At 38.4% G+C, this 11,614-nt stretch overlaps 1 protein-coding gene across 1 annotated transcript; it reads left to right on the top strand.

Annotated features, from left to right (window-relative positions):
- Window positions 1–1,315: 1,315 nt before the first annotated feature.
- LOC126407755 (hatching enzyme 1.2-like) lies at window positions 1,316–9,105 on the top strand. Its single transcript, XM_050072946.1, has 9 exons — window positions 1,316–1,391; window positions 1,563–1,641; window positions 2,530–2,575; window positions 3,243–3,395; window positions 5,599–5,716; window positions 6,082–6,260; window positions 8,052–8,133; window positions 8,372–8,509; window positions 8,948–9,105. Exons 1-8 carry the CDS (start codon window positions 1,348–1,350, stop codon window positions 8,496–8,498), a joined length of 828 nt encoding a protein of 275 aa, XP_049928903.1. The 5' UTR covers window positions 1,316–1,347; the 3' UTR covers window positions 8,499–8,509; window positions 8,948–9,105.
- The last annotated feature ends 2,509 nt before the right edge of the window (window positions 9,106–11,614 follow it).

The raw sequence follows: 11,614 nt of genomic DNA, 5'->3' as shown, positions 1-11,614 counted from the left end.
GAAAATCTATATAAGCGGAAGTTATGGGTTCTTGAAGCAAATGTGTTCCTCATGAGGAGAGGCATCTCTGTGCAAAGTTTCATGTCTCTACGAGTGTAAATAACACAAACATGGTAGTTAGAGGATTGGATGCAGTTTGGACTGAGCAGGTAGAGTCTGCACAGCGTTTGGCAGTTATCGTAACATCAGCTGCTAAAGTTCAGTGTTCAGAGCAGCACTGACATCCCCACGCCCCAACACAGACAGGTCAAGGGAGACTGATCGACAGAACTGATGAATGTCATTCACACTTACATAAATCATATTGTGAACATTACAGGTAACTCAGGCTGTTATTTGTCAATGACCTCAGTTACCAGTAATGTTCAGGCTCCCATGGCTTTTTCCCCGCAGGCCAACATCATTGTTTGTTTTCCCAGCTGAGAGTTGTGTGGCTGCTGCCGCTGGCCGACAGCTTACACACAGTTTTCCTGGCAGAGGCCATCACATGTTAAGCAGTGTGCACGGAGATGGAGTGGACCTGCTGTTTGTCCACCTCTATCATCATCATGAGCCAATCATGACTCGAGATTCTGGGGCTGTGTCTTGGCCAATCATATCTGCTGTGTTTCTCCCTGGCTGCCCCAAAAAGTCTGATATCGTGCCTCCCTATGTGCCACGTGTTTTCAGTCCATTAGAGTTGTAAGCGTCCTCTAATCTCCCAACTTTAGTCTGTTTCATTGCAGCTTTAAACTTTCTTTGTCCATCGACGTCTTCAACATCTGCAGCCAATGTAAAGACCCCAAATTATAATATTTATAAAACAATACTTCAGACCTGCAGTTTTAACTCTCAGTATTATGTGTGTATTTGTTAGTTTACTCAACAGGAACATTCCTTCTCTGGTAAAGTTTTTTAATTTAGATGAAAACAGCTGAACTAAGACATGTATAAACAGATTCAGGATAAAGAGCTGATATAATAAGGCTGTGTGCTCGTTTATTTTCATGTGTTTTAATTGTCATTTAGATCACCTTAGTGAGATGATAAAATGTGCATTTAGGCTCATGTGCAGTGTGAGAAGTATATCAACAGTGATGAGCAGGTGTACAGTTAAATTCATAAAGTATTAAACTCTGTTATAACCCTCTGCCTCTGTTCAATGTGATAATAACACTCACTGCTGAGGCCAGGTATCTGCTCCAAATCAAACAAGATGAAAAAGGCTCTTATTATGGGAAAACACAACGTGGCGTCAAGGTGAAATATTCTTATCAGCAGCTGAATTCTGTTTCCATCCCACTTCTTCCCTCAGTGTCCAAAATATCCTTAAATGGAGAGCTCATCCGCTGCGGCTGATGCTTTATAATGAAGCTGCAGCATCGCTCTGTATTTGTCTCTCAGGGATCGCAGTAAGTATAATTTATACATTTATTATATTTATATTTTATATATTTATATTTATACCTTCTCATCAACCTGTTTTATGCTGCTTTATGACTGACCACGAGGACATTAATTCGATTTTAGAATCACAGCAGATTAAATAATTACAGATGTTGGTTGTTTGTGTGTTGCTGCAGGTTATTTGTTGACATGGCAGTGAAGTGCATTCTGGGCCTTGTGGTCCTGGTGGCTGTCTCAGCTTGGGCTGAGGAGGAGGTGAGTTTTCTCCAAATATAAAACATCTACACTGTTGTCCAGTGGTAGAAGAAGTACTGAAATTTATTTATTTTTCTTTGAAAGTACCAATGCATTAATATAAAAGTCCTATTTATTCATTTCTTTTATTTATCTATTTATTTTATTTAATAGCGACGATGCAGTTTAACATAGTTCCAATGCAGAGTATGGGACTGATGTGTTTTTAGCTATTGCTGATTTTCAACTCTTGTCTCTCGTCTGGCTTTTACACGTGGAACTAAAATGTTATACATTACATCATACAACCACAATGATATGCTTAAAATCTGAGATATTATCAGTAAAAAATATCAAAAGTAAAAGCTCTAATTCTGCTGTAAAATGTCTCCTGTGACTGATTTATTATTTTACGTGACATTACTGGCTGTGATTCAGACTGACACTGTGAGCAGCAGTATTTAATGTTGTAGCTGCTCGAGGTGAAGCTGTTAAATATACAGTTAGTTTATTCTGTAAGTTTAGTGAATCTGAATCTGAATCTGAATCTCACCCAGTGTCGGCTGGGATAGGCTCCAGTACCTGCGTGACCCCCAACAGGATAAGTGGTTACGGAAAATGAATGAATGAATGAAATGAATAAAAGTCTTAAAAACAAGTACCTAAAAATACAATGTACAGAACTTGAATCTAAATTTGTTTCTCTGTCTCCTTTTTGTGTCTTTACATATATTAATGGAAACCTCCTGATTCTGTAAGTGTGCTGTTTTTAAGTGTTATTAACTTATAATAAAATGCACTGCATGATTTTAAAGCTAAAAACACTGATTTAATTGTGAAGGTGGAATTCAGCTCAGTCACCAGTTAATAAACTGAAGCCTGGCTCCGTCTCTCACAGGTGTCTGTAAGGCTTTGACCACCTCAGAGCGGATCGAGAGAGCCAACAGGGATGTTGGTGAGCATTTTAATAAAGTCTTGTTTTTAGTTTTAGCTCTGCTTTCTCTTCCTCACCAGCCAAGGTCATTCCCCAAACGTAGCTCTCAAACGTTAAGTCTAAATTCTGATCCCAGGAATAAAAATCTGGTTGGAAAATATTAGTTGACCTGAACACTCATAACTAATTACAATACAACACGACATGACCTCAGTGCTCTTAATCCTGCGACCAGCACAGACCCCAGACTCACTGAGTGAAGGATTATGAATTAATGAAAGAACATTATTATACTGATGCCAGAGGTGTAAATACAGACAGTGCAGGCAGTGTGATTGCACTGGGGCCCCTGGGGTGGAGGGGCCTGTAGAGAGTGCGGGCCCTTGCAAGTGATTCAGACTGCCACCTTGGATATAAACCTGTGTTCAAAGTTACATGATAAAAAAAGAATATTATTAATTTAAAAACAGTGCCATTTGCTATATTTTCTTTTTATTGTTTTGAATATGCTTTTTCTGTATTCACTATAAAACCTATAAATATACTGTTCAGTTCAATGATTCATTTCTTACTTTCTTTGATATGTTTGTCAGATCTGCAGTGATGATTGCTGGGTAATATGTATGTTGATGTTGACCAATGTCAAGTCTCCATTTGTGTCACTGACTGATGCCCGTCTTTGCTGCAGTGCGTTCTCCTGATGAGCCGTATGTGGAGGACGATATTGCCTATGACTCTGAGGCCGAGAAGAACGCTGACCCCTGCGTGTCTTACGGCTGCATGTGGCCCAAGTCTGCTGATGGGAAGGTCTACGTGGCCTACACCATTTCCAGCGAGTTCTGTGAGTATAGCTCAAACTGTGGTTTGGCTCTTAAAAGGTCCAATCTCAAAAGTCAAAGTCAAAGTCAGCTTTACTGTCAATTCTACAATATGTATAGGACATACAGAGGATAGAAATTGCTTTTCTCTTCAGACCCTCGGTCCAGACAGTACACTTGACATAACATGCAAATATAAAATATAAGATATAAGATACAATAAGTAGAGGCATAATTAAGACCTGAGCTAAAAAGAGTTATACTCTAAAAAAGTAAAAAGGCACAGTGGTAGCGACAGTGCAATATGAGAAACAGATCAGTAGTGCAAATTGAGCTTATGGACTGGATAAAGTGTATGTGTGCATGTATAGTTCAGAGTTCAGTGTTCATGGGGGGAGGGGGTTCGTCGTCCAGCGATTGAGTGGGCAGGGGGCAGAGAGGGGAGGGGGGGCAGAGCAGGGAGAGAGTTAAGCATCCTGACAGCTTGGTGGAAAAAGCTGTCTTTCAGTCTGCTGGTCCTGGCCCGGAGACTCTGCAGTCTCCTCCCTGATGGCAGCAGGCTGAAGAGGCTGTGTGACGGGTGGGTGGGGTCACCAGCGATGCAGAGGGCTTTGCGGGTGAGGCGGGTAGAGTATGTGTCCTGAAGGGAAGGGAGAGGGGCACCGACGATCTTCTCAGCTGCTCTCGCGATGCGCTGGAGGGTCCTACGGCAGGACGCGGGGCAGGCGCCGTACCACACCGTGATGGAGCTGGTCAGGATGCTCTCAACGGCGCCTCTATAAAAGGTCTGCATGATGGGGGCCGGGGCTCTGGCTCTTCTCAGCTTGCGGAGAAAGTAGAGGCGTTGGTGGGCTTTCTTGGCCAGTGATGTGACGTTGTTGGTCCAGGAGAGGTCCTCTGTGACGTGCACACCCAGGAACTTGGTGCTGCTCACCCTCTCCACAGCAGCCCCGTTGATGGTCAGAGGGGCATGTTGGGTGTGCACTCTCCTGAAGTCCACAACAATCTCCTTCGTCTTCTCGATGTTCAGAGAGAGATTGTTGTGTCCACACCACAAGGCCAAACGGTTCACCTCACTCCTGTAATTTGTCTCATCATTGTTGCTGATGAGACCCACCACGGTCGTGTCATCCGCAAACTTGATGATGAGGTTTGAGCTGTGCGACGGTGTGCAGTTGTGGGTCAGCAGAGTGAAGAGGAGGGGGCTCAGCACACATCCTTGGGGGGCCCCCGTGTTCAGTATGATGGTGCTGGATGTGTTGTTGCCGACCCGTACCGCCTGTGGTCTCCCAGTCAGGAAGTCCAGCAGCCAGTTGCACAGCGCGGTGTTCAGCCCCAGCCGGTCCAGTTTGGGAATGAGCTGTTGGGGGATGATGGCGTTGAACACTGAACTGAAATCAATGAACAGCATTCTGACATATGTGTTTTTTGAGTCCAGATGTGTGAGGGCTGTGTGGAGGGTAGTGGTAATCTGTGCTTTTATAAAAATATTTTGGGAATATCAATTATTTATTGATATTTATTTTATTTAATATATTATCACCATTTAGTTTACATCAATTATATGAACAAAGGTTACCACTCACTGCGACTCTGTGTTCTCATGTGAGGACGTAACATTATGGGTTTGCTGCACCTTAAACTTCATTCAGCTAAACTAAGACCTGTTGTGCTCTTTTTACCACCGGTTTTTAAAAAACATATAAAATCAATCAAGTCTTCGTCGTCTTTGTGCAGCACTTCGCATCGAGCACTTTGATTGGCTGGTAAACACTACAGGAAACAGTGATGTCAGCGCTAAATTAAGACAGCAAACTACTCTCCCTGTCGCAGCTACACATAAAAATAAAACTCACACAGTAAAAACAGAATCAAACGTTTTATGATAATCTGATTTTTGTAGTCCAGCCCTCGGCCGTTCGAAATGATTTGGACACTTTTATGCTTTTATTGATATTCTAACATTTTTATTCTTTATATTTGCACGGCTGTGTCCTGCTGTGTTGAGCAGCAGCTGCAGTACAATTTCCCACGAGACAAATGAAGTTCTATCTTCTATTAAATCATCAACAAACTGTTGATCCGTTTAAAACTGATAGGAACTCCCAATCAGGTGTATTTAAACTTTATGTTTATTCATCACACTAAATACTTGAACGTCTATGTAATAACAGATCATCAGTTTTGTGTAGCATCAGTTACAGTTACGTCATCTTTCTCCTCCAGCCCCTCGAGAGGTGTCCATCATCGAGCGTGGTCTTCAGTCCTTCCACGGCTTCTCTTGTCTCCGCTTTGTCAAACGCACCAACCACAGAGACTACCTGAACATCCAGTCCCTTAACGGGTGAGCATCAGCGACAGAATGTAACAAAGTACCTTTACTTAAGTACTTTACTGAAGTACTTAATTGAGTATTTCAATCTCATGCCACATTATACTTCTACTCCACCTCTGGGGGAAATATTGTACTCTTAACTTCACTATTTGGAGCCTTGAGTTACTTAACAAATAAAGATTTTTGCACAGAAAACAGATGAAAATGAGCAAGTGCAACTTAAAAGATTTGTCGAGTGCTAAATGTGGCCTATTTTCCAATAAAGGTAGCCTTTCGCTTTTGTCTTATTTATTTTATCTCTTGATGTATTCTCCTGTTTGCTAAAAAAACACAACAGCAGTAAATAATCTGAGGTCTGTCCTGAATCGTCCCAGGTGCTACTCCTACATCGGACGCCGTGGCAACGGGCAGAATCTGTCTCTGCAGCGTTCAGGCTGCGTTTACTATGACACCGTCCAGCACGAGGTGCTCCACGCGCTGGGCTTCCACCATGAGCAGAAACGCTCTGACCGTGACCAGTACATCCGCGTCGTGCTGGAGAACGTCATCCCTGGTTTGTACTTTATTTAACGGGTGTTGTAGGATGGAGTCACTTACAGGGATAAACCTGAACTCTGAGAGATGTTAAAGGAGTAGTTCAACATGTTGGGAAATAAGCATATTCACTTTCTTGTTGCGAGTCAGTTAAGAATATTGATACTCTCATATCCGACCTTTAAAAATTAAGCTACAGCCAGCAGCTGTTAGTTGTTAGCTGTTAGCTTAGCACAAAGATTTTAACATTGAGAAACAGCTAGCTCACTTGTATGGAGGACAAAATCAAAAAATAATCTACCAAAAATAGTATTAAAAATAAATGTAGGCATTGATTAATTGATAAAATGTGACATAAATAAGTTTGGGGACATAAATTGGAGGAAAAATAAAACAAATTTGAAATAAATATGAAAATAAATGCAAATATAATTGAAAATGTATTTAAATATTATTATAAATAGATAAAAAAATGACTTAATAAATTAATTAATATACTGTTAAATGTACAAAACAATATGATTAAAAATAAATGTAGGCATTAATGAATCGATAAATTTGTCATGAGTAAGTTTGGGGCAATAAATCGGGGAAAAATGCATAAAATAATAGATACATACATAAGTGCATATATACATTTCAAAATTAATTAATTTGCCATTAAATGTACAAAACATAATATTGAAAGTAAATGTAGCCTTTAATCAAATGTTTAAAGTAGGAGAAATAAATTGGTAGGAAAATGCAAAGGTGAAATAACACATAAAGACACAAAAAAAATAAATGTAAAAATAAAATCTGAAAAAAATAAATTTGACCCAATAAATAAATTAATATGCCATTGATTATACCAAAAAATATTTGAATTAGGTGTAAACAATGATTAACTGATAAAATGTGACACAGTGAATAAGACTAGTGGGAAAGTACTACAATTTTTTTTTTTAATTTGTTAAATATTATGAACATATAAATAAAAAACTAATAATTTATTAACTTAAAAAATCAATATAAATTTAAAAAGGGAAAATGATATAAAATACATATAATATAACATATCAGTTTATCCATTGAGTCATTTAATTATTAATTTATATTGGCAGTTTTCATCCTCCACATATTCCTGTCACAGTGTCCGCCTCAGTTGTGTGTGTTCCTGTCACATTCTGCCTCTACTTTCCATGCAGTCACATTCCTACAAATCTACTCTGTGTTATTCTGAGTCACCTGTCCTCCAGGTGCCCTCAGACTTTTCTCCTTTAATCCCATCCTGCCCTGTAATCACCTCACGCTCCTCACCTGAGTGTCCCCACCTGCACCTCATTTCCTCGTCAGCCCTGCAGTACTCAGACCACTCCCTTTTCTCCAGTCAGCTGACAGATCACTGTAGTGTCTTTGTTTCTTTGCTTTCAAACCATCTGCCTCTACGCTCATTTGTATTTTTAACTGGTCGTTAAATCATTGAACTGTCGTTACCTCGACCATCTGCATTTGTGTCATTCTTCTGCTGCCTGACAGGCTCAGACTGACGGTAACAAAATGTGTCTGCAAGCACCTGTAAATCTCATAAACTAACATGTTACATCTCACTTTAAATCCAAAGCTTTGAAGACTGTTTTATTGCTCCTATAAGAAGAAATAATGTGACACTTAACCTCCCTGTCAAACTGTCAAGAAAGCTTACAAGTATATTTTCCAAAATGTCAGATTATTCCTTTAACAATGTAACCACAGGTAGACATCTGCAGGATTTGGAAATACAGACGCTGCTGGATCTCTTGATAATTCTGTTTTCTTTTCAAATCTTCAGGAAAGGAGCACAACTTTGACAAAGTCAACACCCTGAACCAGGGAACCACCTACGACTACGGCTCTGTTATGCATTACAGCAAGTAGGTAAAACAAAAGCAGCTCAGTTACGACTGTGGCTGTCGTCTGTGTGATGGAGAATATGAACAGGCACTCAGACTGAAAACAGGCAGCTCAGATGATGAGGGAGTGTTGGTGTTTTAGGTACTGATGTCACAATGAAACATGATCCAGGAAGTCCTTCTCACCTTTCTTTTGCTTTGCCTTTCTTAAAAATCTCTCTGACAATAGTGTGTTCAATAATGTTTGTCGTGTTTCCAGGTACGCTTTCTCTAAGAACAACCAGCCCACCTTGGTGGCCATCCCTGACGCCAACGTTCAGTTTGGCACGGCCACAGAGATGAGCCAGAAGGACATCATCAGGCTCAACAGGCTTTACAACTGCTGAACAGTCTGCAGGTAAAACACGTCATTTCAACACACAGTCATTCTGAAATATATATTCAGAAAGAAAAGTATGTTTATTCAACCTGGTCTCACCTCACAGGACAGCCATACTGTGAACATATGATGATCTTATAGACCATGATGCATTGCTGTAGATTAAACTCCCCAACAGGATATAAAGGAGTTAAAATGAGCTCAACCTGAAACATCTACAGCAGTAAAATGACACATACACATTAATGCAGCAGGAATATTAATCCAAAAACATCAGATAGAATAAAACACTGACAGCAGGGAACACTTTACTGCACTATCAATACTTTTACTTTTCATACTTTAAGTACACTTGGCTGATAATACTTAACATACATTTACTTCAGTAAAGGATCTGAATGCTTCCGCCACTGTTTATAGTTGATTTAAAAAAATTAATGTTCTCTTGTTAAACAGGTGGATGATGCAGAAATACTTCAGGAAGAGAATCATCATCATCATCATCATCATCATCATCATCATCATCAATCAGTGTCTTCATTTATTTCAATCACTGGCTCAACTATAAATTCTGTCTGCTTTAATCAACATCAATAAATCAGCATTTAAACACAGTTTCTTTGAGTTTGTTCATTTACTTGTGTTCTTACTGTCTTATTTTCTCATACAGTTAACGCTGTAACTGTTCTGTATAATATGTGAATTATATAAAGGACCCTGTCTCTTAAGTTAAATATTAAAATGTGCTCAATTATTTTTATTTTTAAAGCTATCAAGTAAACAAGCCCTTATTTTGTTTAACATGGTAAAATCAATTAAATCTTAAGAGAGAGAGCTGTGAATCTGACACCATTAAAGAAAAGAGGTTCTTGGTCGTATCATCAATCAGCTGATAAAAATATTGTCTTGATCAATATCAAAATCGTTCTGTTTCAAAATCTGATTATCTAAGTTCTGTGAATGTCAAAATTCCCTCCTCCTGCAAAGACTATCAAATATTGGATTTGATCCACAAGCCATTAGATGGTTCAATAATTACCTCTCAGGCAGACAACAGTGTGTAAAAGTGGGAAATGTTAGATCAAAGTGCTAACCAATAACAAAAGGTGTCCCGCAAGATTCAGTCTCAGGACAAGTGCTATTCACCATATATATATAAATGATACAGCTTTGTCTTTGCACAACTGTAATGTCCACTTTTATGCAGATGACACTATCTTATATTGTTGGGCTGAATCTCAAACTTGTATCAAATGCCGACAAAACAAAATATATGCTGTTCTCCAGAGACAAAAGCATTAACCACAGTACTCTCCAAGTCTGCATCTTAGATGGTACGATCTCTGAATGAGTTCCACATTATAGATATTTAGGCATCTGGATTGATGACAAATTCACCTTCAAACCACACATTGATGCACTAACAAAACAATTAAGAATTAAGCTTGTTTCATATATATACATATATATATATATATACAGAAACAAGTCCTGTTTTCATTTATCTTGAAGAAGGAAGATTGTCAATCATTCTGTCAGTGCTAGACTATGGTGATGTAATCGTTGACCCTGCGGCAGCGTCCATTCTTAAGCCCCTAAATGCTGTCCACCGTTCAGTCCTTAGATTTTTTAAACTTGTTTTAACAGACCTGTTATTATATTATATTATATTATATTATATTATATTATATTATATTATAATTTTTATATTATTTTTTTAATATATCATTATTTATGTGCTCAGGTCTCTCTTGAAAATGAGATCTTAATCTCAACAAGACTCACCTGATTAATACAGGTTTATATGTGTATTTGTTTGTTATTTATCATGCATTCATTTTATTTGTGATTTTACGTATCACTTATCTTTTATACATTCCGATTCATGCTGCTGCAATGACCAAATTTAGTCTTATTAATTGTTCCATTTTTAATTATTTCAGCTAAGGAAAATTTCTCATGTGATGCACAATCAGGAGAAACATCAGCTCAGACTACAATTTGAAATACAACAGATTAAAGAATATAAAGTTTGAGTCTGAGTTTAACATCAGCTAAAGTTTTACTAAAATAAGATTATGGTTTAACAACTTCTGCCAGAACACAAGAATCCATGTTAGATTGTTTTTATGGAAAATTATTGGTTCCAACAACAACTTGTTGTGGGAATGTGCAAGGTGACGCCACGGTGAGTTTTCTTATTGAACTCTATCAAAGATACACACAACTACACCACACTGGTTCTTTATCATTTGGGATTTATAAGCCAAGTAACTCAGGTTTGGTGTTAATGATTAGTTTATATGCAGCTCACCAACACCTTAAAAGCTCACTAACTAACATGTTATATCTCACTTGTTTAATCTTTACAAAACTGAACAATTTACCGTTTTACTGGGGTTATGTGCCGAGAATCTTTGTCCACTTGGAGTTTGTGGCAGGGTGGGTAGGGTTTAATCAGAAGTTGCTACTTTAAGCCTGAAATTTAACCCTAACACATTTTACTTGCGATACTTGCACTCATAAAAAGTACATTATCTGTACCAGTACTCCTTTCATCTGAGTATTCAGCTCAACACTACCAACAATGACATCATTATCTTATGAAACTGTTACAGCTAACATGACACACAGCAGCTAATTTTCACTTAAATGACAAACACAACATTATGGAAACTGTGAAAGTGGAGAAAGAGATGAATGAGCTGAGGTAGGAGCAGCGAAAATAAGCAGATTCTGTGGTACTAAAAAAGTCTTTAAAGAAATTTTGCAATGTCTTTTAAAAATCTATTTAATAGTTCATAATCTGCAGACAGAATCAGATTACAGACTTGAATTTGAACATGTAGGATCATCAATAATCAAATGTGTAAGCAGCAAGTATCAGAGTCTAAATGTAAATTCGATTAATTCATTTTTTAAAGATTTATAATTATAAGCGAATAATAATTAACTACAAAAAAACATCTAATTTCCACTGTGACATGCTCCAGACTCTTTCGGGAAACAGTGTTATGGGAATAAGCATCTGGTATCAAGGTGAAATATTCTTATCGGCTGCAACAGGTGTATTTATATCTCCAATCATTGTTTTTCCTGGTGTATATACAGAAGCAGCTCGTC

The sequence above is a fragment of the Epinephelus moara genome, chromosome 20 (assembly GCF_006386435.1).
Source record: "Epinephelus moara isolate mb chromosome 20, YSFRI_EMoa_1.0, whole genome shotgun sequence".
In the NCBI taxonomy this organism is placed as follows: Eukaryota; Metazoa; Chordata; class Actinopteri; order Perciformes; family Serranidae; genus Epinephelus; species Epinephelus moara.
Note: the sequence above shows the minus strand (reverse complement) of the source record. Positions and strands in the feature narration are given on the sequence as shown.